At 39.5% G+C, this 27,903-nt stretch overlaps 1 protein-coding gene across 9 annotated transcripts in view; it reads left to right on the top strand.

The window, feature by feature from the left end:
* cep128 (centrosomal protein 128) overlaps positions 1-27,903 on the top strand; it is a 56,900-nt gene that overhangs the window by 11,711 nt on the left and 17,286 nt on the right. For 5 of the 9 annotated variants that reach the window (XM_017302314.2, XM_017302309.2, XM_017302313.2 and 2 more), the window contains 10 exons: positions 673-747; positions 842-971; positions 2,838-2,977; positions 4,339-4,410; positions 4,587-4,772; positions 11,848-12,036; positions 12,701-13,162; positions 17,691-17,855; positions 19,268-19,432; positions 26,211-26,273. In XM_017302314.2, the coding sequence (XP_017157803.2) occupies positions 673-747; positions 842-971; positions 2,838-2,977; positions 4,339-4,410; positions 4,587-4,772; positions 11,848-12,036; positions 12,701-13,162; positions 17,691-17,855; positions 19,268-19,432; positions 26,211-26,273 (1,647 nt within the window). The remainder of the gene's footprint in view (positions 1-672; positions 748-841; positions 972-2,837; positions 2,978-4,338; positions 4,411-4,586; positions 4,773-11,847; positions 12,037-12,700; positions 13,163-17,690; positions 17,856-19,267; positions 19,433-26,210; positions 26,274-27,903) is intronic. The other 4 variants (XM_017302310.2, XM_017302315.2, XM_017302312.2 and 1 more) reach the window with 3 other exon arrangements.

Genomic DNA, 27,903 nt, shown 5'->3' with positions numbered 1-27,903 from the left:
AATTTGTCCCAGAAGTTATTGCGATAAAATTTCTAACAAACATCTGACACTGATGCATGAATCATTTTAAGTATCCAAAATAAATCTACAAACAAAATGGTTGACACTTAAATACTTTAAATTAAATCCTCATTAATAACTCATTATTGTATAAGAGTTTATCATTTTATATACATAAGGTAGAGAATTTTTTTTCAAACTGTTCGATAGTTTTTAAAGTAGTGCATGCAGTTTTATTTCTGTTATTCTTATCACTTGAACTTAAGACAAAAAACTTTAGTTTACTAACCGTTGATAATCTGTTTCTAGCTTTAAACATGACAAATAACATTTTTATATTAACAAAGTCCCTTAATTTCAAGACATTTGAATAAATAATCAATTCATTAGTCGCGTTTATTTGTAAAACTATACAGCCACTAATTATGAAATGAAAAATAAACGTATTCTATCAAATCTCATCATCAAGCAAATACAAATGAAATGTATTGAACAATATTCCAGTTATTATGAATCAAAGGCAACTCTAAACAGGTGGAGTTTTTAGCCTCGATGTAAAAGAACTCGGTGCCTATAAAATATTTTTTCGTTTTAAGGGTTATGAATAGTCTTAGAAAGCATTTTGGGTTTGCCACCGTCTCTTAGTCCAGATCGTTGCTATTTTCCTCCTAGATGGAGCAGGAGCTGGGCAGAGCCAGGAGGTTACTGGAGCAGTCGGAGGACAGCAGGGAGTCCCTCGTTCAGCAGGTGTGCGTCTGTGCCTGATTAATGGGGGAGGAGGCCAAACTTCACAAAACGAAGCAAGCCATGAAATGTCTCCCCTCCACACCCCGTCCACCAGGTAGAAAACATGCATGGCGAGCTGCTGAGGACGAGGACGGAGAAGACGGTGGTTCACCGGCCACAAACGGAGACGTCTCAGCTCCGCGCCCAGCTGTGTTCCGGCCACGGCGAGCGAGAAGGAGGAAGAGGTCAGCTACACGGGTCGGGTAGCCAGGTTGTCAGGGGAACGGAAGGCGGAGGAAATTATCGGGTCTGTGATTTTTGAAAACACCTGTTTCCTCCTGTGTTACGACTTCATTTTTATATTTTTATCCTTGAAACGACACTTTAGATCATTGCTCAGTGTGATTTAACAACTTCTTCAAATGTCTTTTTTGTTGACTATTAGAAATACATTGATAGGTACGATGCAAAATCACATGATCAAATTTAAGCAGATTTTAACCCATGAACAAATCCACAGACATCAAACACATGCAAAACTAAACAGAGGTCAAATAAAAAATACATTTGCACAAAATAGAAAAAATATACAACAAATTAAGTTTAGATAAACCTATGACGGTAAAATGTGTTATCCTCAAATATGTATGAAGAGGAAAATAATAATAAAAATTAATAAATTATATAAAAGGCTGCACAGTGATGCAGTTGGTAGAGCTGTTACCTTGCAGCAAGAAGGTTCTGTGTTCGATTCCCGGCCCGGGTCTTTCTGCATGGAGTTTGCATGTTCTCCCTGTGCATGTGTGGGTTTTCTCCGGGTACTCCGGCTTCCTCCCACAGTCCAAAAAAAACATGACTGTCAGGTTAATTGGCCTCTCCAAATTGCACCTAGGTGTGAGTGTGTGTGTACATGGTTGTGTGTCCTGTGTGTCTCTGTGTTGCCCTGCGACAGACTGGCGACCTGTCCAGGGTGACCCCGCCTCTCGCCTGGAACGCTAGCTGGAGATAGGCACCAGCAACCCTCCCGACCTCACTAAGGGACAAGGGTGTAAGAAAATGGATGGATGGAAATTATATAAAAGTGGGAAGGGGGACCATTGAGAGACAATAGTAGTACATTTCTCATAAGGATGCCAAACTTTATAAAATCTATTTTCTGAACCTTGGAAAGTAAAAGTCCACACACAACATAATAACCTTTATCCAGCGTGAATGAGAATGTAGAGCTGGATCTTTCTGTCTGACCAAATTTCGGGCAAATTATTATGAAACATAACTAAACGGAGGGAAAAAAAGCACAAAAAAAAAAAAAAAAAGAAAAAGATTTTTCTTCCACTAAATCATCCCCTAACATTTTGATTCTGGTAAAGATTTCACCTGAAATCCATCTTGCTAGCTGAATTAAAAGATGGTTTCCAATGAAATAGGAACAAACAGTACAAATTATTGTTTAGAAAGTGCGCAAACATCATTTTGCACACTTCAGAGTGTTGAAAAGGGTTGCACACGGTGGGAGCAGGTGAGTAGGAGAGCATGTGGAAGGACAATGAAGAGACAGCCTTCAAACCAGCGTCCTTGAGGCAAGAAGCAAAGCCACATCTGTCAACAAAAACTACAAGGACACCCTGAAATTCTGCTGGAAGCACAGAAAAAAAGAACATTTATTCTGATGCATGGAAGGTCATTTTTCTCCCACAAAAAGGAAAAGAAAAAGAAAATCAAAATCTTTCATCAATCAGCTGATCATTGCACGCTCTCCAGCATGACAAAGCAAAGTATCACGAGGCAAACGTAATACAATTCCCTAAGCCAACAAAGAGTGATCAGCTCCAATCACAAAGAAAGATTTGACCCAGAGATTGATACCCGGCCTGTAAAAACGCAGAAGTTACGAAGAAAGTTTTGACGCGATTTTACAACTCCGAACTTAAATTTGAAGTATTTCATTAGAAGAAGGTTGGAAAAATAAAAGGTTTTAGGTGTCTGTCAGGGGAACGAAAACACGTTGAAGCTTTTTGAATGTGTTCTCCTTTGCTGCTCAGACCTTTCTACCATGGATTCACCCAACGTGGGTGTGTGTGTGTGTGTGTGTGTGTGTATGTATCACACAGATTACAGTGAGCTGGAAAAAGAGGTGGCTGAGCTGCGGGCGCAGCTCCACAAGGCCTCAGTCCGGAGCGAGGTGGAGGAGCTGAGGAGGGCCTTGGAGAGTAAAGAGAGAGAAAATCTGCGGCTCAGTTTACAGGTCAAGGTGGGTTTCAGAGAGGGAGGCGTCGGCCACCTTTTTATTTTCTCTGGAGATACGGCAGCATGTGAAGTTCCTACACAGTCTGGAATTTGACTTAAGTATTTTCCAGATCTGCCATAAGAATGGACAGACTATTCCTGGTCTCATTGTCTACATCCTTCCTTCATTTCTTCCTTCTTTCTTTCTTCCTTTTTTGTTTCTTTCTTCTTTTCTTCTTTCCTTTCTTTGTTCCATCCACCCTTCTTTCAGTTTTTCCTTCATTCAATTATTCTGTCCCTCAATTATTCGTTCCTTCTTTCTTTCCTTACTTCAATCCATCCTTGCCTCCTTACTTCTTTCTTTTCTTCTTCACTTCTTTCCCTCTTTCATCCTTCAATCCTTCATTCATACCTTCATTCCTTTCCTCTGTAGGTCCATCCCTCCTTTCTTTGTGCCATTTTTCCTCCTTTATTCCTTTCTGCAATTTGTTCTTCCATCCTTCTTTTTCTCTCCTTCCTTCTTTCCTTCCCTCTATCATTTTTTCTTACTTTCCTTCCTTTTGAGAAAGATATGTAGGATCCCAGTTAAAAAATAAACAACATTTTTAGCTTAAGTGTTAATGGGGATGAACTCCAGATTTGGTGACTGTCCAAGAAGAGGGTCAGATGTTATGACTTCTTCTTCTACTGTATTATATCGCTTATAATTCAGTAGAAGATGGACTGTATTACACACTTGACTGTAAAAAGGAAATCCCAACATTTTGTGTTGAGACTCCAGATTGAGTCTGGTTTCAGCGATGCCAACAAATGACTACGTTTTAAGCTTTTTGGCACCATCGTCTGAGCTCATTGAAATTGTGTCTAAACTCCCACACCCAGCCCGTAACAGATCAGGTATGAAGCCATGTGGTGGGTGTCTGCATACATCACCTAGGGCTCCTCTCATGGATTTTACACTTGGATCAAATAGACGAAAAGAAACGTTTCTTTTGGAGGTAAGCGAGCAAAAATGAAGCATAATGAGCCGGATGGATTTATATGTACAAGACTAATCAGCGTTTGACTAATTACCCCTACCTGACATCCTTATTCAGCGGAAGTATAAAAATGGCAGCCATTTTGCTTTGCCTTGTCTTTATTCCGCTGCCAAACTTGAAACTTCAAAGTCGTCTTGATTTTCTCTGGGCCACTTTTCAGCGTTTAATCGTAGGAAATCCAGATGTTGGAACGGCTGAACCTTCTCTGACCCGTCTTTGTGAGAAGATGAAGAGAAATGGTTGCTAGACGGAGCACAGACAGAGACAGAAAGTTCCCAAAGTGTCTTTTTTTTTTCATCTCCAACCGAAGTTTCTCACTTGACCTTTCTTCCCCCTAACATGGAAGGAGTTCTCATCTGACATGGAAGGGTGGGAAGAGCAGCATCTGCGAATTCTGGACCAGCTGAAAAGCATGCAGGTAATTTAAATTCAATCAAAAGCACCCCACATGTAAGTGCAGTGTAGTACCTTTGTTCTGGGACAAAGCATTGTAAAAACTTGAGCTGTAAATCTTTTTTTCCCCCCTTCCATTGAGGTTACGGGGTCTTGAGGAACAAATGTGAGCTTTATTGAGGAGTTGAATGGTCGTTTCAGAGCCGCGGGCAGACAGAGAGGAAGGAGATGGAGGCCTTGGTGCTGGAGAGCGCGAAGAGCAAAAATGAGCTGAAGACCAGGGCCCAAGAAGCGGTGCGTCAGTGGAGAGCGAAGTGCAGGAGGTTGCAGAAGGAGCTGGAGGATGCCGAGGTTCAAGGTCGACTTCATGAAGAGAAGGCCCTGCAGGTCGGTCCAGCCATCACTCACAAACTTCTCCACAGTTTCAGTCGAGCTTCAATTGTATGCTTTCAATATTTGGGGGTAAAAAAATAAAACACTTCTTACTGTTTCACAATAACAAAACTGACTCTGACTGCTAGGTTTGTTGCACAGCATGTGTAATGCTGCCGAGAAGCAAAGTGCAGTTCTATGTGCAGGAGTTTCTGCTGGTTGTATCGTACATGTGACGAAGAAGTTTTTTTTTCTTTCAAAGAAACATTCAGACCGAGGCTATTATAATTAACTAAAACTAAGAAAATAACGAAAACTGGAACCGCGAAATCGTTAACCGGGATAAATAAAAACAGTAATTAATGGGGAAAAACTATGACCAACTGGGACAATATGGTATGTTTATAAAACGAACTAAAACATACTGAAATTAGAGCGCTAATATCCCTCGGTTTGGTGTTTGTGAATCTATTTATCAGCCTTTCTAACTGCCACATTAACCTAAAGAACACTATAGCTGTGGGGAAACGTAGTGGCAGTGTCATGCTTGGATAGCTTTGCTCCAAAACCTTTTAATATCTCTAGAACTGATCTGTTGACTCTTTTCTTGATTAATGATTTTACATCCAAATTTGCTTAATAGGAGATTTTCTTTTTACAAAATGTGAAGCAGGTTATGTCATTTGAGGAGTTCTGGGTAGAATATATTTGCAAACAATGTTTTGGTTTATTCTAAAAATCAAAATGTATACATTTTTGTACAGTTTTGGCTTAACTGCTACTCTGAGGGTGTTATTCTATCAAAAGAGTGCAATTTTTAAGCCTTTATATTCCAATTAATGATTAATCAATGACTAAATTAGTTGACAATTATTTCAATAATGGATTCTTCACAGTTAATTTGAATAATCCTTTCAATCCTAGCTGGTAGCCTCAACAGTTGTGGTGGTTTGTCATGGTTGTGTGCATATTGGTTAACTACAATATAAAAAGGGCTACAGCAGAGTGTGCCGTCTCTTATTTGCTTTCTAACTCGCATTCTGTTCTTTGCTGACTTCCTCTCAGGTTGGAATGTCAATAAGGACTGAGAAACTAATTTGACTTTAGACAAACTTTCCCTCAAGACCCCCGTAGGTGAGACGAACCTTTTACCGCTCGTTCACCAAAGTGAGACGGCCCAGTTCTGATTCACCGTGTACTGAAATTCAACAGAAGAGACAAACAGCTGGTTGAATCCTGGAGTGTGTGACAGTACCCGGTCAGATCAGCCAAAAGGCAGCAGATTGGGATGCTGTCCCACACTACAAAATGATCCAATTACCAAGTCCGTCACTCCGCCAGATTTACCGAGCTGTGTGCTTCCACATGAAAAGGAAACAAAAAGGCAGGAAGATTTCTTTACCTACCGTTGAATACCGTCTGGCCAACAAAAACACGGGTGTGGAAAGCAGAAATAAAGCACCACCGAGCTGGAAAAATAACGACTTTCATCCAAGAGAGCAAGCAAGTCACACCAGGCTGCTCAATGTTCTCAGGAAGTGGTAGCTTAGCTGAACTGAAGATACGCAAGCAACAAGAGGCAGCAGATAAAAGCTAAGCTTAGTCATTCTTAGATAACCCATTTCAATGCACCATTTAGGTAAAGTAGTTACAGTAAGAACACAGTTTTTACTGATACTAATTATATTTATAACAAGACACTGTGACAGTCGCTAAATTGGCAAAAGTGGGGTGACTGTTGTTAACTGAGCATGTGCAGATGTAACCTGGTGGGTGGATCCGTCAGGTTTTTTTTTTGTTTTTCTTTTTTTAAATATATTGATATTAACTGATGGTCTTTTGGAATGAGGACTGGTATTTGGTATTTTATGATTAAACTGCATTAGAATCCAAACTATGATATCAGTATTTGGGTTTTGCAAGAATTATTAATTAGAACTTACTATTTTCAGACTAACCCACAATTATTATCCCAATTTTCTTTAATATTTGTTTGGTCAGGTGACAGTGATGCAGCGCAGGATTGTGGGAAGTTAAATGAAGTTTTGGTGAAGCCAGCGGTGTGGTTGTTGCTTTTCAAAATTTCGAAAGGTAGTGATATGTTTATAATATATACATTATTAGTAAATATTGGTTATCGTCTGTAATAGCAATATTAATAGCAATGGATATCGATATTGGCCCAAATTTTCTTATCGATACGACCATTGGCTCAGTTTCCAGATGTTATTGGTATTTATTGGGCTTACACACAAACTCTTACACACAAACTCTTGATGGCACAATCAACATAAACAAGCACACAGATTAAAACTCTGCAGTCAGTTGTCTTTTTATGTCTTTCACATTTCATCTACTCAGAACCTCTCCATCTTGTTCTATATTTCACAGCATATTGACTCGGTGGGCCGGACCAATGATCATGTATTGATATTAACTGATGGTCTTTTGGATCAATGTCCAAAAGACATTGGTCAATGTCTTATGGTGTCCCGCAGGGCTCAATTCTGGGCCCTCTGCTTTTCTCTCTTTATTTACTGCCTCTGGGTTCCATACTTAGGAAACATGGCATTTCTTTTCATTGTTATGCTGATGATTGTCAGATTTATTTGCCCATGAAGCAGAAGGATGTTTATTCTATCAAACATCTCCTGGCATGTCTAGGTGATATTAAAGCTTGATTGGCCTTGAACTTTTTAAATTTGAATGAAAACAAAACAGAGGTTATGGTGTTTGGACCCAGTGGCTCCTGTGAGTCCTCCTCTGTTGACCTGGGACCTTTGGAGGTATATTTTAAACCTGTTATTACAGATCTTGGTTTTAAAGTGGACAGTGATTTTAAATTGCACAGCCAAATCAGAGCCGTGGTTAAGTCCAGCTTTTATCATTTAAGGCGATTGGCGTCAGTGAAATCTTTTCTTTCCAGGCAGCATTTTGAAACAGTGATCCACGCTTTTATTTCCACTCAATTGGATTACTGTAACGCACTTTATCTGGGAGTCAGTCAGTCACTGGTCTCACGTCTGCAGCTGGTTCAGAATGCTGCTGCACGACTTTTGACAGGAACTCGAAAGAGGGAGCATGTGACCCCTGTCCTGGCCTCACTTCACTGGCTGCCTGTATATTTTAGGATTCATTTTAAAATTCTTATGTTTGTTTTTTAAATCACTACATAATCTTGCCCCGGCTTACTTCTCTGAGCTTCTTCACCCCTACAAACCCTATCGGTCTCTCAGGTTAGCAGATCAGCTGCTCTTGGAGGTACCAAGATCCAGAAGGAAGCTCAGAGGGGACAGGGCTTTCTCTGTCATTGGCCCAAAGTTATGGAACGACTTGCCTTTGCAGGTCAGAGAGGCCCCTTCACTGTCCACTTTCAAAGTTCGTCTTAAAACCCATCTACTTTACTTGGCTTTCACCACCAGCGGGATCTAGTTTTAAATTGTATGTTTTTGTTTTTAAACTGTAAGTTTTTATTTTATTTTTTTATTATGTTGTGTTTTAATGTACAGCACTTTGTATCAGCTGTGGTTGTTTTAAAGTGCTTTATAAATAAAGTTGGTTTGGTTTGGTTTATGTAGGCCTCTTGGCTTTCTTTGTTGCATCATCTTAGATAGAAACTGTGGCTGATGCACGACTTCTATAGTGTTGATGCTCTGAGACGCGAGGAGATCAATGATGCTATAGTCCTTCTCAAATCCAAAAGTGATGCCTTCAGGCTATGAGGAGAAAACCAAATATTTCTCTGCCAGACTCTCTTTCTGCAGTTCTGAAAGTCAGATCTGTGAATGGATAGTTTAAGACATTTTAGACACTTTACAACATGTAACAGAGTATTCACTTTGATTTGATACGTGAAATACATACCTTTTTTTGCCACTGTTTTTCACCCTTGGCATTAGTTTTATTTTGAGCTTTTCTCTGCTATTTTTTGATAAAATATGTATCTTTGATCTGTTGAACCTTGCGAGGCACCAATAGACTGAACTTTATCATGGAACACACTTGCCTCTTTTCAGTATTGATAGTTTTGGAGTTGTATTTTTATCCATGTTATCAGCTGTGGATCGACGTGCTTAAATTTGTTCAGTAATTGGTTCATCTTAAGGAACAGAAAGCCTTTTTATCAAGTGAAGTTATCAACTGGAAGACATTCAGGTATAAGACTATCTTGGAGTGAGAACTACTTCTCTTAAAGGGGCAGTTTTTTTAGTTCTACATCACATATATGATGCTATTCCCTTATCAAAAACATACCTGGATTGTTGCACCTTTTCTCTGCGTCTGCCCCACTCAGCTCCTTCAGACTAGCCAGCAGCAATTAGCAAACACCTGATGAAACTACGCATCTGCTGAGCTCATTATAGGAGCTACTTCTCAGTGCAACACTGGTAAAGGGTTGTTAAAGGGTTAATAGAGGAGCCATGTTTTTATTACTTCCTGTAGGCGGAGAGAATTAGATGTAGGCCCAATTTCAAGGCATTAAATTGAAAAGTAAAATTTCTTTTAAGTCATATTTGATATATATGTACACACACACGCACACACATAAAAATTTTATAGCAGCTGAAGGTAATTATGGGATAAAATGGCACTATGTACCTGAAAAATACAAAATACTGCCCCTTTAATTGTTTGTATCTGATTATATTTAGAAACCTGAGTGAAAAGCGGGCAATTATTCACACAAAATCCCAATCAAATTTGTTAAAGTTTGCGGTTTTAACATGAAACAAATTGAAAGGATTAGAGGTATGAACACTTTCTCCAATGTGTGCTTCAAGAAACGCTTCAGTTAGTTCAGAGCTGGTAGTCGGTAACAAGGTTTACTGACAGGTTCTTTGTAAATGTAGCTCAGTGTGAAGCTGTGCTCCTCATACAGCCCTCTGTTTCTCCACTGGTCTCTCATTGCAGGCACTTCTTTGTGTGACTGGAGCTCTCTTTAGCACAGTATCCCATCTATTTCATTCAATTTGAAGTCTCAGGTTTTTTTTTCCCAGTGACTGATCCCTCCATCTGTCTCACTGAAACTCAACATAATGTCTCCGAGTATAGACATGAGGTGCTTTCAACACCCACATCCTCCAAACACACTAATCAGCATAACAAGGCTGCACTCTTTCCATTTTTGCACTTCTAAATGTGAAAGCACTCTGTATCTCATAGCACAGATAGGAAGATTAACAAATTTACCTGAGACTTTCTGCATATGTCTGAATCAAGCTGTGTTTTTTTCCCCCCATCTGCTTCCCTATTAATTAAACTCTTAATCATGTATCTTAAAATGACTTGCAATTGCCTTTTTTCCGTGTGATGGCTGAAAAAATAGGAACGCATAAAGAAGAGCTAAAAAAAGACAATGTGACAGATGACAAATAAATTAGGCCCAGTTTTCCTGATGAGTTTTACTTAGTTTAAGATCAAATCACTAAAACTGAATGTGAAACTGAATATTTTCATTTTATTGCTTTTTTGAACATTGTCTTTATCTTCATATTCAAGATAAAACTGCGGAGTGATAACTATGGAATATACAAAACAATTGAACATGCTACAGACCATGCTAGAGAGGTCATGCACTTATGTCAGTTTTCCAGGTTGCGTTGCTAATACAACATGGCTCCCTTGTTGGTTGCTGGATTTGGAGAATAATAAAAGAATTCCCAGTGATTGGCGCTATTCCTCTAATGTGCATAAGTGGTGAGCTAATTTTTTTACTTGGCGTGTTGGCTATCTTTAGCGTGCTTACCATCCCCATTCGAAATTTTACAGATACATTTTAAAGCTCTACTTTTCTTGGCCATATTGTAAACTTTCAGTTGAGTAAAATTCTACATCTGTGTTCAAGTTTTGGGTATTGATTCTTAAGCCCAATTGTGGTGGATTTGGAGAAATTAGCAACAGAGTTGGCAATGCTCAACAACTATAAAACTGAAACCAATGCAAACATTTTAAAAGGACTTAAAGAAAAAGAGAGCAATGCTTATTAACCTGTAGGAGGCATAAGTAAAGCCTGGTGACCCGCCAGGCTTATAATACACTGGAGGAAACCCTGAGATTTATTCTTCATATTTACTCCATTACTGCTCAGTTTGTGTCAGTTTGAACAAAGCAACCAAACAGAACAGAACAAGACATAACCTAAACGTTGTGTGAGCCAGTTTTATTTGCACTGACCTTCTATAACCTACCCTCCTTGTGAAAGGGCTCAATTACTGTTTGCTGGATGACTGTCACGTCAGCAGTTTTCCCCATGAAGCCATAAGGTTTTGCATAACATTTCTGTATTCATATTTTTTGTTGCTTTTACTTATTTTTCAGATGCTAGTTTAATTTTTTTTTATTCTAATGATATCCTACTTTGAGATGCAGCTGTTGTGTGCAATCATCTCTTGATAAATGGAGAGCAGTGGATTTCTTCACGATTTCAAACACGACACAGCGGTACAGACCCAAAGGTACTTCATTACAGCAATACATTCGCTCGGTTTTGTTCCAGTGGTTGGATTTAGCGGAATAATTAATAGCTGACAGTTTTCATTAGCTTAAAAAGTCACCTCCCAGTGTTTTTTCCAGTCCATTTGTACCGAGAGAGTCACCTCCAAACTCCCAGTAAGCAACCGTCACGCTTCTTATACCAGGAAGACAAGACAAGACAGACTCCCACCTGGCGTATTCTACGTGATGCGAATTAATTACGAAATCATTTTGGCCCTCTTAATGAATTAGGGGAGAGAATCAAGTGCTCAATTAAATGATTAGGTTCTGAGCTGCCGCAAAGTCTTTGCAAATTCCAGTCAAAGCCGGAGCATTAACAGCAATCTGCCTGGAACAGACCTGACCATTGTCCCTTTATCGAAACGCTGAGTGTTGGTGTTTTCCTATCAGCTAAGAGCTGGTACTGCATATGTTCCTCTCTCTCTGTCTCTCTGTCATTCTTTTCTTCCTCTCATCATTATTGTTAGAGCTCCTCTGCATACCTTCTTCTCTTCATTTGTCATTACTCATGTCTTCCTTTTTTTTTTCCTCCCACTCGTACCCCTCCTATCGTCTCCTCCTCCTTCCTCATTTGGTTGTGATTTTCTCCCTTTAGGTCTCCAGGGAGATGGAGAACTCCGAAGCCCAGCTGAAGGCGCTGAGCCAGCAGATCGAGGCGTCCCGTAGGGAGCTGGGCGAGGCCCTCGGCCGTTTGGCCCTGCGCGAGGCGGAGCTCCACCGTAAGGGCGTGGAGCTGTCGGAGGCCCACCAGAGGCAACTGGCGCTGCAGCAGGAGATCCGGGAGGTGTGCGGCTCACCGTCTAGAATTAGCTCTGTTCTCATAGTCGTCAGAGAAACAAAGCATTTGTCAGGAGTCTGGAGATGTCTGGGATGATAATAGAAGCTGTTAAGTGTGGATGGTGTGTTTTTGTTTTTCTATAAGGAGACACAATATAGAAAAAGTGTTTCTATTTCCAACCTCTAATTTGTCATTGTCATAGAAATTTCTCCTTTCTTTCCTTCCTCCCATCTTTCTTTCCTTTTTTCCTTTTTTGTAATTTCTTTTCTTCTTTCCTTCCTTCCCTACTTCTTTCCTTACATTTTTCCTCCTTACTTTTCTTCTCTGTCCTTTCTTTCCTTCGTTCTTTTCTTTCTCCCTTCTTTACTCCCTTCATCTCTTCCCTCTGTCCTTTCCTTCCGTCTTTCCCACCTTCCTTCTGTCCTTTATTTCCTTCATTCCTCCCTTCATCGCTCTTCCCGTCCTTCCTCCTTTCCCTTTGTTCCTTCCAGCTATCTTCCTTCCTCCTGCCTTTCCTTCCTTCCTTCTGGCCTTACCTCCTTTTCATACTTTGTTTCCTCTCTCCTTCCTTTCTTCTTTTTCTCAGTCCTTTCCTCCCATGAAAGGTCAAAACTAATGCCAAAGGAATTCACTGAATCTTGCAAGGTGCTAACATTGATCCTGACCCCAGGTGAAGGAGGCCTCGGCCGCCCTGCAGCAGGAGTCTCAGCGTCAGACCTCCACCATTGCGAGACTGAGAGAAGAGAACCACATACTGGAGGAACAAGCTGACGTTCAAGCCCGCCGCCTCCAGAGAGACCAGGAGGATAAAGCTGAGCTCCAGATCACCTTGAAGCAGATGACAGCCGCGCATGCCCAGCTGTCCCTGCGGCTGACCGAGGAGGAGAACACCAGGAAGGACATGCAGAGGGCCACAACGGAGCTGCAGGCCAAGCTGACGTTGCTACAGGAGGAGCGCACATCTCTGAGCCAGCAGCTGCAGCTGGAGAGAGAGGTCCATCAGAAGGAGCTGAACAACATGGCAACGACAGTCAAAGATGACCGGACCAGGAAGGATCGGGAAGTGCAGGAAACGCTCAGACTCTGCCGACAGGAAAATGATGAACTGAGTACACAACTAAGAGAAATTAAGGTAGGAGATTTGCTCTTCATTAGATCTGAGCTATTTTAAGAGTCTATCTCAGCTTAAGGAATATGACCTGTAGCTCATTAATTTGTATGTTTACAAGCACCAGAACATAGCAGTGTTATCTTTTTCTCACTATTTCACGGTGTCCTGAATTACAGAGACACCCTCTTAGTCTTTCTTAGTCTTAAAAACTATTTCAAAAACTTTTTAAGTCTTTTTAAGACTTTAAAAATTCTTAAATTCTTGTATCTAAAATAGCGGTTCTCAACGTGGGCGGTACCGCCCCCCAGGGGGCGTTCAGAGGACGGCAGGGGGCGCTGGCGGACATTTTTACAAAAGGGGGGCGCTGGGATGCCTTTGGGGGGCGTTTGGTCAAAGGTAAACTTTACACCTTAAATCCACAACAATACCAGTTTAGACTTTGAGCAACTTGGTAAAACTGTCTTGTGTAACATTAAATCATGCCTGACTGCAACTGTATCGATGGCAGCTCTTCTTCTATTCAGTGTTTGTAGCTTCATGGCGCAGCTCCACTCCGCATCAGTTCAGCGTTACACCGGCTGATGACGCTGCTGTGATTCACTTTGTCTGGTATTTTTGTACATATGTTTTGGCAGTTCTGTGATCATGTCAAAGCAGCAACTTATATTAAAAAGTGTTTTATTTCCGTTTGAAAGCTGCCCGCTTCCATGGAAGGACAACAGAAAATCAAACATGTAATTACTAAAATCACGATGCCCTCACTTTGTATCCCTCTGAAAAATGAACCCATTTAAATAAAGAAATAAAGAAATCCCTCCATGGGTGATGCCACGATAGAGAGCGTTCATTTTATAGCGTTAACACGGTGCTGTAAGTGGTCCGGTATGAAACGGGTTTGATGGAACAACGGTACCACATCACTTTTACATTTCAATAATCATAATACAGAAATTGTTTCCGTTGTTTTAAAAGGTTTATGTCGGTCTGCATTTTCCGCATCGATGCGTTTCCCGACCGCCCTGCACCTTAGGGGCTTAAAAAAAAAAAAAAAAACGCAGCGCACATTGCGCAAAATTCTGAAACATGAGAAGCGGGCAAAATGAAGCGACGAACTAGATGTGAATTATGGCATAAAAACAGAATCCGACGCTGAACAGTGAAAAATTAACACATGATGTGAAACATATGATTAGGAGGGAGGCGCAGCAGGTTATGAGTGAATATTACTGATGGTCATTAAATGATAAAATAAATCTAGCAACAGGAAAGAAACTAAAGTGGACATAGCAATAAACCAAGAGAGGATAATACTAATCAAAGGAAACTAAATGGAAATGAATGAAGAACAAAATGCAAGAATAAACTAAAACTAAAATAAATACAGAGGAATAAATTGGTATGGCAAGACCTTTCGAGCAATAATTAATACAGAGGACTGTATGGCAAGAATAAACAGGCACTATTTCCAGATAAAAGGTAAAATAATATTGTTGAAATGTCCTGGGTAGGGGCGCAACTACATATTATTCAGGTGGATGCGAAAACATAAATTGGCACAACCCCACGAAGGAGCGTAGAAGCATACGCTCGCCTCCACCCCAGCCCCCCTCCTCCAGACGCCGATATGTCTAAGGCAAAACTCGCTACATTTACCCCGTTATGTGAGCGAGGTGAAGGAACGTAAGGCGCGCTGAAGTGTACGGGAAAACATAATCGGTGCGCCGATTCAAGACATCTACAATAATGATAGTAACATTAATAATAAAATAATTGTCAGTGCAAAGTAACCTACAAATTCTTTGGTGGAGGGCGTTGAGGGACCTGGATAAAGGCTAGGGGGGCGCTGGCCCGAAAAAGGTTGAGAAACACTGATCTAAAATGAAGGCCTTGAAATGTCTTAAATTCATTTTTTTTTAAGTTAAGCTTTCCTTAAATTCATTTTTTACATTTCTTACATTTTGTCGTTGCAGGACTATTTAAATGCGTGCATTTTTTTAATTTAATTTCTTGTGGGACTTTTCTGTCACACAACAGATTGAGTCCCTTATAGACATCTTAATTGCATTTGGTGACTCAAGGCAGTTATCCAGCTAACTAGCTGCTAATATATTCTTGTAGCTACCTAGCTAGCTAGCTTTTTTTTTTGCGTCTATCATGGATAAGGGCAAATTTATGTACCAGTTTGCTGCACTGGTCATCTTCTGTAAGTTGAACAGTGATCAAAATCAACAGCTTTTAAGCTTGACACCTTGAGGTAAAGGTGGTAGAGAGCAACATGAACTATGATAAAGCAAGATGCCCCAACAACTGCCTATATTTATATATTTTTCTGTCTTAAATTTCATTCAAGATGGCATTACAAAAGGTTTTAAAAGTCTTAAATTAGATTTTATGAAACCTCTAGTTCAGGCCTCAAAACCCAAACAACCCCCTATTAGTCTCCTCTCACAACGCTGGTTGTAATCTCTTTATCTGACTCTTATCAGGGGAAATTATTTAGTATTTCTTATGAAATCCCAATCAAATCCTCTTAAATATCCAATGCCGCCTCTATTGCCACATAATGTTTCAGGTGTAAATGGCGTCCTTAATTTGTGTAAATCTCCTTAAATGTTTAAAATCACAAACTGCCCACAACGTACTTTGCGCCTATTAGCGATCAGATTCCGATTGGTTCTTGCTGAACATCTGGGATATTTCCGACCCAGCGACACACGGAGGAAATGCTCTCATTTAAAGTAATTTCCTTTGTCTGCTGTAGCTCTGTCCTCCAAATACACCCAAGGATCGCCGACGTTCTTAATGGCGTGCGGCGCACCCACGGTTCTTCAGGGGCCGCGCCAAACCTCCAAGCGTGAATATTTAAAAAGAAAAAAGAAAAACTCAACATATCAGACCTCGGTCGTCTCATCAAGGCTGCACCGGAGATAGCAGAGGATCTGCTTGACTCGCCCTCCTCCCTGATGTTCAATATCTCCGATGATGAGCCCCTCCTTCCTCCACCCTTTGGGTGTACGGCTTCTCAAGGGGCGCGGCCCTCCCTGATATGCTTGAGTTTAGCCTATTAGCCGCTCGAATGGCATTACTATCTGACATAACTCATTGAAATGGTGTCATTTCTGAGTGCGGGAAGGACAAGGACATTTGCTGGAATGTTTTTAAAAACTTGCCTGAGGGTGTGCACCAGATGTCCCAAAGAACCCCCCACCACACCACCACACACACACACGCATACACACACATCCAGAAAGCATATATTGCTGTTGCGATACAGTCACTCGTCAGAAAATAGCTTACAATATTCTAATTTTCTTGTTCCCTCGTGTCACATTTTTTCTCCACTCTGTCTTCCTCCTACTGCTGCCTCTCTCTATCTTAATCCTTTTCTTTCTGCTTCCCTTCCCTTCAATTCTAATTTGGTATTTCGCATTTCCAGCTCCCGCTTAGTTTTTTTCTTTTTTAGCCCATTTTTTTTGTTTCAAGTCGCTCTTATCTCTTCTTGTCTTTTGTCACTGTTTTTCCTAACACTTTGATTTGTTTGTGAGTGTAGCGTTATTTTTCTTTTACCAAACTTCCCTTTCTGAAGCTTTTCTTTAAAACTTTTCAGACATTGTGGACAGACACAGAGTCGGCAAACGTATTATGATTCTTTGAGCTTTTTCATGTGTTACAACCACCAAGTGGAAAGTATCTTTTGGGAAGGTGTGGAGGAGTAATATGATACACCAACACAAAGTGGAGACATTATGAAGTGGATGAAAAAACATGTGTGTAATTTTATTTTGGTACTTTATTTATACAGGAGCCTGGAGTTTTTAAAGACATATTCATGACTTAACTCACACACCATCCCGCTCATTGTACTAATGCTTTAATTTGCCATTTGTTCAATAATGCTATTCCTTCTGGCATGGCTTTTCACAAAGTTTAGTAGTACTTTTAAGGGAAATTCTTTTAGAAGAGCATTTGTGAGGTCAGACACTGATGTTTTAATAAGTTTCAGCTCTAATCGATTCCTAAACGTGTTCTGTTGCGTTTGAGATCAAGAATATGACTTCAGCATGAGGGCTGAAATGATTAATCATGATCAATTGATTACTGAAATAATCGTTCAATAACTTAGTAATTGATTAATTGCTAGCTGGAGTATGCAGACAAAATAAAAAGGCCAATTACTGAAAGAACAACATATTCAGAGTTGTAATTTAGCCTTAGCTGTACAAAAAATAGATTTAAAAAACTTGTTTTTCTATATTTTCTACCTAGAACTTCTAGGTAAAAGTTTTAGCTTTACCCATTTCAAATTCTGTAGAAAGAAAATCTATTAAGCATCTTTTGATGTCCAATCAGTCAGTTAATCCAGAAAATAATCAACAGATCAGTTGTAACTTGACAAAACATAGATACGTTCATTGATGCATGACCACTTTTGGAACCACTTGACCTTTTTTGACCTGCAAAATCGAACTAGCATGGTTGCGATGAGCTGAAATGGTACCCGTTTGTACACGGCGGCTCTGAAAACCCGTCCCTCTCCATCGTTCTGCAGGCGGACGCGGTGTCGGACAAGGAGCTGCGCGTGGCGCTGCACATCAAGTTGGACAGGATGAAGGATGAGTGTGATAAGCTGGTGGCGCAGCTGCACACTAAAGACGACGCACATTCTCTTCTGCAAAGAAAATACCAGCAACTCAAGCAGGAACTGAAAGACAAAGTAAGCCAAGCTCGACTCGTTGGGATTTGGGGTTTGTATCTGTGAATGGAGGCCGTTTTATTTTACAACAGTATCTGCATAGTGCAAGCTAAAAACATGCAGGACTGACTTCAAACATCACCGGCTTAATGCGTCATATTAAAAGCAAACATGTATATCTTGGCCTTCTTTATTCCTTTCACTTCCTTTTATATCTGTTTGGATTATATGATCATATTATCCTAGCTATTGCTAAAAAAAAATTCATATTTATCAGTGTGACTTTAGGCGTTTTCATAAAGTATTGATGCCAGCTCACCTCCTCGACACAGACCTGATAAGTTGTATGTGGATTTTTCCTGGGTAGACGTGTATTGATTTGTAATTTGGCTTGTGCAGAAAACCCGGTTCCTATTCATGAAACATGGGAGGGTTATTATCTCGCCGTAGAGATAATGATTCGTATTCCCACGGCGGCGCTGTTCACTGAGGTTCCTGTCCTGTGACTTATTGATTGGCTTTGTCCTGGAAGAAACCCTGAAATATTGGTGATACTAACCTAACATAAAGAACACTGCTGTATGTTTTACTTTTTTTCTCTCTATTTTTAAACATTGGAACCACAAGATTTCAATATGTTTAAGTAGAATTTTACAGAACCTTTAAAAAGTATTCATCTCCTTGAATATTTCCTGCTTTTATTACTTTTACAAATCATTCCTGATGAACATAGTTTGAATTTTTTGATGGAAAAAAATACCCCCCCAAAAAAAAGAAAAACCTCTTTTATATCACAATAAAAACTAATATCTACAAAATAGTAACAAATAAATAGAAATAAGTGATTGGCACAAATATTTTCTCCATTTAAAGTGACTGATTTAATTCAACAGAGGTCCAATTAATTTGTGCTAGTAGTCTCACAATGAGTGGAATGGAGATCATCTGAGTAGAGTGAGCATGTCTCAAATAATTGTAGCATAAAGACACTATTGTCTGGATTAATCACTATCCCTGGCTACCATAACAGTATGACGACAAAAAAAAAAAAACACTCCATGATATTTTGTGGTAATACTTAGCCTGTCATGCTAACAAATTTTGCCTGATGATAAATTGCCCCAGTAATTATCACAATAAATGATAATGTTCTTTTAAGACCAATTTTAATATATTAATAATGGCTATTAATGATGCCCTTATCTAAGACCAATAGTCTTTAATTTAATTCAAAATGGTCTTAAAAAGTCTTATAAAAAGTCAAATACACTCCGCATTTTCTCTGACTTTTCATTTGAAGAAAATGTTTGAAACCCATTTTCCCTCCACTTCTCCCACTCTTTAAAAACGCAAATAGAATTAAGAATGCTGATGATCAACAAAAGTTATTGCTGATTTCTAATGATCAAACTCGACTCTGCCATCCTAATCAGGCAAGCGTCGATGAGCAGAGATGTGTTTCCGAGTCTGAGCTTCTGAGGCTGGAGAAGAAGATTGTGACGATGGAAGCAGAACGAGAGACGGTCCTCATGTCTCTCGGGGAGGAACTGGATGCAGTCTGTCGGAGTCTGGTGAGAAACGGACAAGACAAACTGCAGGTACTGTTGTTTTTTGTACTCAAAAGGCTAAATTTAAAATACCTACAAGCCACCAATTTTATTTGAATACCTCAGAAATCCTTTTGAAGTCGATCAAATTGTTATTGCTTAGCTTTCAGGAAAATAAGCCGAGTCAAAGATAATAAAAGTTGGTTCATTTGTTTTGAGGCACCCTGCGTCCTGATTTGCAATCCATTCCTGCAGTTCATTAGAATTTCCTAACAGGCATCATTCTGTTTGAGAACGCAGGAAAGTCTTGTGGAAGGTGAGGGTGAAGTGGGTGAGGTGGGGTTGCTTTGGATACGGATGAGAGAAAATCCCGTATAAAGGTTTGATTATGCCTCTTGTGTATCTTTGGTTAGACGGCCAAAACTGTAACTGTGAAAATATGTGGACTCATTTAATTACTCCCAGGTGGAGTTTCGAGTTATTTTTTGATCTGATAATCACATAAGCTTGCTTTGTTGGTTTGAGTCCTTATTTGCTGGACTCAACGTCCTGTTGAAATGTAACACACTCCTTCAGTTTTGGCACGCTTTGTTAAAGATGTGTAAACAACCCTAAAATAAATCTTATGGCTTCATATCACAATGGTTGTCTCGTTGCACACTCTAGATTATATTATTCTTTTCTTGAGACTTCTTACAGTTGTTTTTTATACATACAAGTTTAAGGCCTGGGTAGTGGGATGACCTTGAAAGAACGTTGAACTGAATGATTTTTGTGTTGATTTGACCAGATATGTTGATTCTCTTGAAAGATCAGGCTTCAGTTTTATTTAAAACATTCTGTTGTCTTAAAGAGTTCATAATGTCAGGCACTTTAACAATGTTTATAAGGTCTTAGGAAAAGAAAGCTGCCCAGAGCATCACAGGTCCTCCACCATACTTAAAAGTGTACATTTGTATTTTCACTCCAGACACATCTGGAGTGTTTTGTAAATAAAAAAAAGTTGAATCTTTCAATCAAAAAGTTGATTGAAAGGTTTTTTTCAATCAGATTGACAGTTTTTTTTTCTTTCCTCAGTTTCAACTTTTTTATTTGAGCCTTATCGGCCCAATTCTGATCTTTTCACCAGAAAAAAAAAATCAGATTTGAGCCACTTCCATATGCAGTGCTAAATTGGATATGTTTCAGACTTTTCAAACCTTTTTTAATCTGAACAGTCGTGTGAGATTTTGTAAGATTTTTACATCATTGATGTGAGACGTGCGCCATATTTCTGCTCCAGAAGAAACCTGAAGCAGAAAATACGAACCTAAACAATGGCTGAAGTAGGGATGGGCGACTTAGAATTTTGTCACAATGTTTTGTGGCGCTATTGTGATAACGATAAAGATTATGATTTTAAAAAACTTTATTACCTACTTGCATGATTGTGACTTTATAGCACATCATCACATCATTCTTATTGATGTGTTTTTTAACAAATATTGTGCAAATATTGTTCTTAAAACACCTTCATATTTGTCATCTACTTTAAAAAAGTGTGGTTTATATTACTAAATTGCACACAGTAACTGCATTTAATCATATTTTCAAATTTACTGATATTTATTGATGGTCTGGTGGAACAAGCAGTAGAGAAAATAGCAAAAATAATATTTCTGATCATAGTGTCAGTTTAGTTTTTTATGTATCAAAGCTAAAGTGTAATGACAAGTCAAGATTTTAATCGAGATTGCATGTTGGTCGCATTAAATTAGTAGCATCAAGGACTACGGAAAAAAAAAAAAATCCAATTCGAGCAAAAGATTGGAATTGAGCATCAAGACCTGCTGTGTGAACGTAGCTTTAGTCTTATTAGTGGACAAAAAGGGCATTTTTCACTCACAAACAACCTGTTAGCATCGAGATAGCGTCTAATGGTGGTTATGGAGACCCGAGAGCTGGGGAATTGTTGAGGCCCCACCTGCGTCTTCTGGACTTTCTGATGTAACAGATCAGGATGAATTGTGTTAAGTGCATTGGAGAAGTCAATATTATTTACTTTCTGTCTTCGCTGTCAGCCCATCAATTCCCCCTGGATGTCAATTCACACACATCACTTCTGGTTCACGACTAAACCTGACGAAGCATCCAAACCTGCTGGTTTTCATCGCCTAATTTAAAGCACTTCTATAATTACGACTCTTTTGGCCTTCAGGAATTTTTATATCTGTGCTCATTTAATAATGAATCATACACTTTCTCTGCCATGCTTGATTTAACATTAACACTGACAAATAAATGAACACGGCTGGCTGTTGCAACACACACATACGCGCGCACACACACTGAACTAAATGTGGTGACTGCGACCGGGGGATTCTGCTAGCACACAGCAAACAAAACCTGCAGTAATACTTTAAATTTTTAAGAAAACAAACAAAAGGGGAAAAAAAAACCTTGTTAGCAAAATTAAATATTGATTCAAATGGATCATCACAGATTACTACCTGTGCCAGCCTTGATATATAGCAATAAGACTGCAGTTAATTTTTTTACTAATTAAGGACATTATCATTGATTTAGCAACTAACATTATTGCTTTGCCCATGTCCCCCCTCATGTTTACATGGCACACACACTCTTAGATTCTTGCTCCTAGTGCCCCAACTGTGCTGAAGGCTGATGAAGGCAGCCTGTTTTATCTGCTTATAGATTTCTCGCTCTGGTCCAGTGGTGATGCAGTCTGACAGCCAACACCTTGCCTCATCGCTCATCCATCATGTTGAAAAGAAGTCAGACTTACTAGTGATCAACTTAATGAGGGGTATTATTACCAGTGAAAGGGTTTATTAGCAGTAGATTTTTTTCCCTGTACAGCCTCCACTTTGGTCATTTTGACTACGATAATGTGTTGAACAACTGGAAAGTCCCCAAATGGGAATGTGAAGGAGGGAAGTGGAAATTTAGTACGGGATTGCTGATGAGTGATTAATTATAGATTATTTTGTGTGTCAAGAAAAAACTTTTCTGAGTTAAAGGAAAAATCAGTATTTGGTTGTTAACTGTTAAATCTCAAGATCAAGTTTTTAGAGGTTTTTCTTCAATGGTTTCTAATCTGTTCTATAGTCAAACAGACCGTTGCCTTGTATTTTAACTTATTAAAAGATGAACAACCTTTTGTCTGGCCCTTTAATTCCAAAATTTATAAGTACACTTGAATGGACAACGAATGCAAGAGTTGGGCCAGAATTATTTGCTTGATGGCTCGAGCTTAAGTTTGCATTTAATAAGCCTACAATACAAACAGGACAAAGAAATCCAAACGAGAATCCATGATGTAAAGTTGTGTTAATCTACTTATTATACAGTAAATAGATGAATAGATAGTTTAATCTGTTGAGGAAATAAAGTCAGAGTGCTCAGACTGTAAAAAGCGTAGTGCCCTGCATGCGCACGCTGCTCCACCCTGCTCTGCTCCAGCAGCAGCGGAGATAGAATCCTACCAGTCCCACATCCCAGTTGATTTGCACTTGACTCACCCTGCGGTTTACAACAAGCAACAAGATGGAGCTGGAAGACGTTAAGCAAAGCTAAAAACAGGAAAAGTTACTCTGCTTACTTAAATGGGAGACTTAAAAACGAAAGCGCTAAAATCATAATAAGAATAATATGCCGGGTTCACTTTGGGTTCAGGCCTATAATTAGCCTCCTGTGGTCTTAGAACGACTCATGAGGAATGCAGCGTGGGCAGATACCGTTCAGTCAGATTGTCAGTTTCCAAAACCACATACACACATAAAAAAAAACTTGTAAACGTGTACTCGGAGTCGGTTTCATTCAGGACTTTACCGCAGGAAGGTTAAACTTACTTGGTCGGACCGGGCTCAGACACAAAGCCTACTGGCTCAGGCCAGGTCAGGTTGAATTTTTCTAGACCCGATCTAAACTCTACAGTACACTCTTGACGATTTTTCAGCCCATGACAGATTTTATTTGGAGTGTCAAAGCAAAAAACAGCAAATAAAACAAGCTGAACAAGGAAAAAATCAGACATGGTAACTCTGGTGTAAGAATAAGTCGACATTGACAACTATTTATCTTACCGTCCACAAATCTGGACTTTTTTAAAATGGACATAATAGGACAGAGATTTTCCCTCCAATCTAACTCCTAACAGTCCAATCGTTATACATTAAAGGCTGTGATTGTAACTTGACAAGATGTAAGGTTTGAATATTCTTCTAAGGCACTGCATCATTTAACTTCATGCACCTTATTTTTCCTGCATCTCCTTTTTTTGCGCCTGTTCTCTTTCATTTCTACTGTCTTCTTTTGTGCAGATGATTAGCGAAGAGAAATACCAAAGTGGAGATCTCTTTGAAAACTTCCTTCTTTGTCATCTACGCTGCCTTGTTAGTCTGAGCGTTTCTCTCCATCTGCTTCTATCTCAGCGTTCCCGTCTCTTTCCATTTTCCCAGTGGGAGGTGAAACAAACATATGGCTTCCCAAAAAAAAAAAAAAAAAAAAACACACCACACACTTCCTCATAATCTGAAAGAGACATAAACCAGGCAGTCGTATATTTAAATTAGAGGTAGCAAAACCTCCTACTCTACGTCGCCTCCGTTTTAATAAAATAAAAAATAAAAAGAAAGGAAGAAGTAGTGGCAATATTTCCCCCTGCCCCCCACTTCAAGCCCACAGACAGCACTTTCAACTCCCTGCCTACTTGTTACGTTTTTCAGCAGTTTCACCTCCTTTTTTGTCTGCCGCCGAGCCAAACAGGCTTTGATGGTTCGAGGAAAAAGTTGAGAGGAACCAAGACATGTCTCATCCTCCTCCCACTCGGTCACATGCTCTGGCGTATCGCCGCGGTCTCCCAGAGATGGAGACCTTTGCACGGCTGTGCCGCGCTTTGAGACGCCAAAGCAGAGAACCTTGAGGAATTCATCTTGCCTGGTTTCGAATGACAATCGGAGGCGGGGTGGGGGGAGAAGGGTCTTTGAGCATGTGTGACAGCATTGTTGTTTGGTACAACTCAGGACAGAGGGGGGTTCAAGAAAAGTCTGCTATTTATTCTGTTCAGTATGCATAAACACCTTGTCACAAAGGTGTGTTTACAACAAGAAGATGTGTTTTTGTTTTGCTTTTTCCAATATTTTGTCAATGCTTCTCTGGTTGTGTGTTGTTGTTTCATCCATTGCACCCTGAAGAGATTTATGGTTTTGTTTTTGTGATAAAGAGATGGTGTCAGCACATCCTCGAATGATCTGTTTCCATTTTACATACTGCAGCTTTAGTGGCACCAAGTTTGTACCCGTTTTTACAGGTATGAAGTTAGCCTTTTGCTTGCATTACTCTTTTTATTTTTTATTATTTTACCTTTGAAAATAAAACATTTGCAAATGCACTTTCTCCTCCTTGGAAGTGAAAGGAGCATTGTAGCCGTTGTTGCCGCTTTCAATTTGAGCGGAGAAAAATTAGTCAATTAAGGTCAGTATTTGCATATCTTTGATTTTAGATAAATTTCAACTAAAGGTTGCAATTGCTCTTATATACAAGCTTCTAACAAGAGTAATATCTGCCATGCAGTGGACAGTCACTCCGTGACCGGGTTCAGATTCCGCAATTATTTATCATTTCTTATCGGGGTTTCCCAAAGTTTTAAAATGTTTCAACAAATTTTGTCTGGATAGTGGAGTTATACATCTTTGCCTCGGGCTGCTTAAAATATCATGAATATATATATATATATAACATTTTTATAACAACTTAAGTTAACATAGTTTCCTGATTGTGCTATAAAATGGCACTATGTGACTGGAAAATACATAATACTTCCCCTTTAATTTTTGTCTTTTACAATTGAGGCATCCCACACCTTTTGGAACTACTACAAATTAAAATAGACAACTAAACTTAATGAACTTATTGTTTTATTGTAGAGAGAATTGCTCTATTACTCTATTACAATGACATGCACACATAGACACTAGGTGGTGCTAGAGCACCTGTCCTTTTTCCTCTGGACAAAGTGTCCCTCTGAAATCTTTCTTTCCTTTAGTACTTTTTTTTTTAAAAACTGTAGTGAGATAAAATGTCTGCACACATCACTGCTCTACACAGGGAAAGCTTTTGGAAAAAATGTGTTTTCTATTATTATTTTATGTACCAATGTGAACATGTGTTTGCTGTTTCATGCAACAGAGGTGATGAAACATTGAGTGGGCTGGTAACCCGCACAGCTGTCTCATCTAAGCATTGATGGACGGATGCTCTCCAACGAGCGTCACAGTTTTGCTTATCTGTGTATTGTTTTCTGTGCGATCGTGCGTGCGTGCGTGCGTGCGTGCGTGTGTGCGCGCGTGCGTGCGTGCGTGTGTGTGTGTGCGTGCGTGCGTGTGCATGTGAGTGAATGTCAGCACTCATTAAGAGCTGGCAGTCAGTTTGCATTGCTGATGCTGTCAAGCTTGTCCAAGAAGACTGAAACACAGTCCCTGAGCTCATTTTTATCACACACAACCTCTATTCAAAGGTGTGCATGCACCAATGTGGGTGTGTGTGTAGTGTCATACGCTGTTAAACACATGTACTGCAATTTAAGTTGACAGGAGCTTCTCACTGAGGTTAAGGGTTTCGACATCTCTCCTCTATCTGGTTCGTCTGCCCACCTTTTGTTTTTTTTTCCTCTTTATGTTTTGTAACTGGTAGTTTCTCTTTAAATATCTCTTGGTTCATGCTGAAACTTCCCTAATATTCAGACTTCAGAATGGGCAGCAGGATTCTGCAGGGTATGATAAGAACGGTACTCCCGCTCATATTTGCATTTATTTTTATTCTGGTTTAGCAGGTGATCTCCCAGAGACCTGGATTAGTGAAGGATCCACATCATTGGCTCGCTGAGACAAAGGTATGCTAGTTTTGTTAGAACTCACGCAATGATGCAGATGTTTCTGTATCATTTGTGTTTAGATATGTTTTGCACAGAATCTGAAAATCTGTAAAATTTCACTGTTTACTTTTTCTACTTCCGGATTTTTTTCCCAAGTGTATTTCTGCTTTAAGATGAGGCACAAAATAAAGGCAGCGGAATTGCCTTTATTCCTAAGCTACAACAAAAACAAACCTCCTTCACAAAGTGAAGAAAGTTGGTTGTGTTTTGATTGGTCAACTGAGGATTAACTTTTCCAACTGTTGTAGTGTTTATGTTACCGCCACTTAAACAAAAAACAATAATTTTTCCACAATCTATTTCCCACATCAAAACTCTCTCCAACGTCAGTCCTTCTTATAGTTATTTTTGTGAACATAATGCTTTGTCACAAAGCTCGTATGAAATTAAAGCACACTGCTGCGTTATTTCACCCAAAGCAGAACTGGGAGAGAGGACGGTTAAAAATACTGGTTTATAATTAGGCTGAAAACACAGGAAAGATGTGAAGAAAAAAAAAACCCCAGTGAGGTGTTGATGCTAATTATCATGCATAAAATCAGTGTGATCATTTGTCTAATTAACCCACTGCAACTGTCTGTGTATGTTCCCCACGTGTGTGCACTGTATGTAAAAATGTTCCAACTAGTTTTATTGCTGTGTAAAACTCATAGGTAAGTATCAGGTACGTTATTTTAGTGTTTGTTGTTTTTTTTTGCAGACAACTATCAAGCTTTTCACTTGATAGTTGAAGTTGAATCACTAGCATGTTGTCTCGCATTAACTTCCTCCATTCAGTATGCTAAACATGGATAATACATAAACAAAAAGCAGCAAAAAAAACTAATTAGGTAACACTTTATTTGAAGGGGTGTGCATAAGACTGATATGACACTGTCATAAAATTGACATAACACCTGTTATGAACATAAAGAAGTCTTTATGAATGTTTGACTGTTGTAAAAGTGTCATTCGGTAAATAATGACACTTTTAATACAAAGTTGCTCTAAAAGTTTAATTGAAAGTCCATTAAAAATACCAACTTTGCATTCATCCATCCATCCATCCATTTTCTTACACCCTTGTCCCTTAGTGGGGTCGGGAGGGTTGCTAGCGTACCGGGCGAGGGGCGGGGTTCACCCTGGACAGGTCGCCAGTCTGTCGCAGGGCAACACAGAGACACACAGGACACACAACCATGTACACATACACTCACACCTAGGGACAATTTGGAGAGACCAATTAACCTAACAGTCATGTTTTTTTTGGACTGTGGGAGGAAACCGGAGTACCCGGAGAAAACCCACGCACACACAGGGAGAACATGCAAACCCCATGCAGAAATACCGGGGCTGGGAATCGAACCCAGAACCTTTTTGCTGCAAGGCAACAGCTCTACCAACTGCGCCACTGTGCAGCCCACTTTGCATTCAGTCATCATAATTTACAAAATCATGCAAAGTTGGCATTTTTAATGGACTTTTAATGCAATTTTTAGAGCAACTTTGCATTAAAAGTGTCATTATTTACCGAATGACACTTCATGACAACTGTCATAAACATTTATAAAGACTTTATGTTCATGACAGGTCATGTTTATGACAGTGT

The sequence above is a fragment of the Poecilia reticulata genome, chromosome 21, assembly GCF_904066995.2.
Source record: "Poecilia reticulata chromosome 21, P_reticulata-male-v2, whole genome shotgun sequence".
Taxonomy (NCBI): Eukaryota; Metazoa; Chordata; class Actinopteri; order Cyprinodontiformes; family Poeciliidae; genus Poecilia; species Poecilia reticulata.
This window is presented reverse-complemented; position numbering and strand designations above follow the sequence as displayed.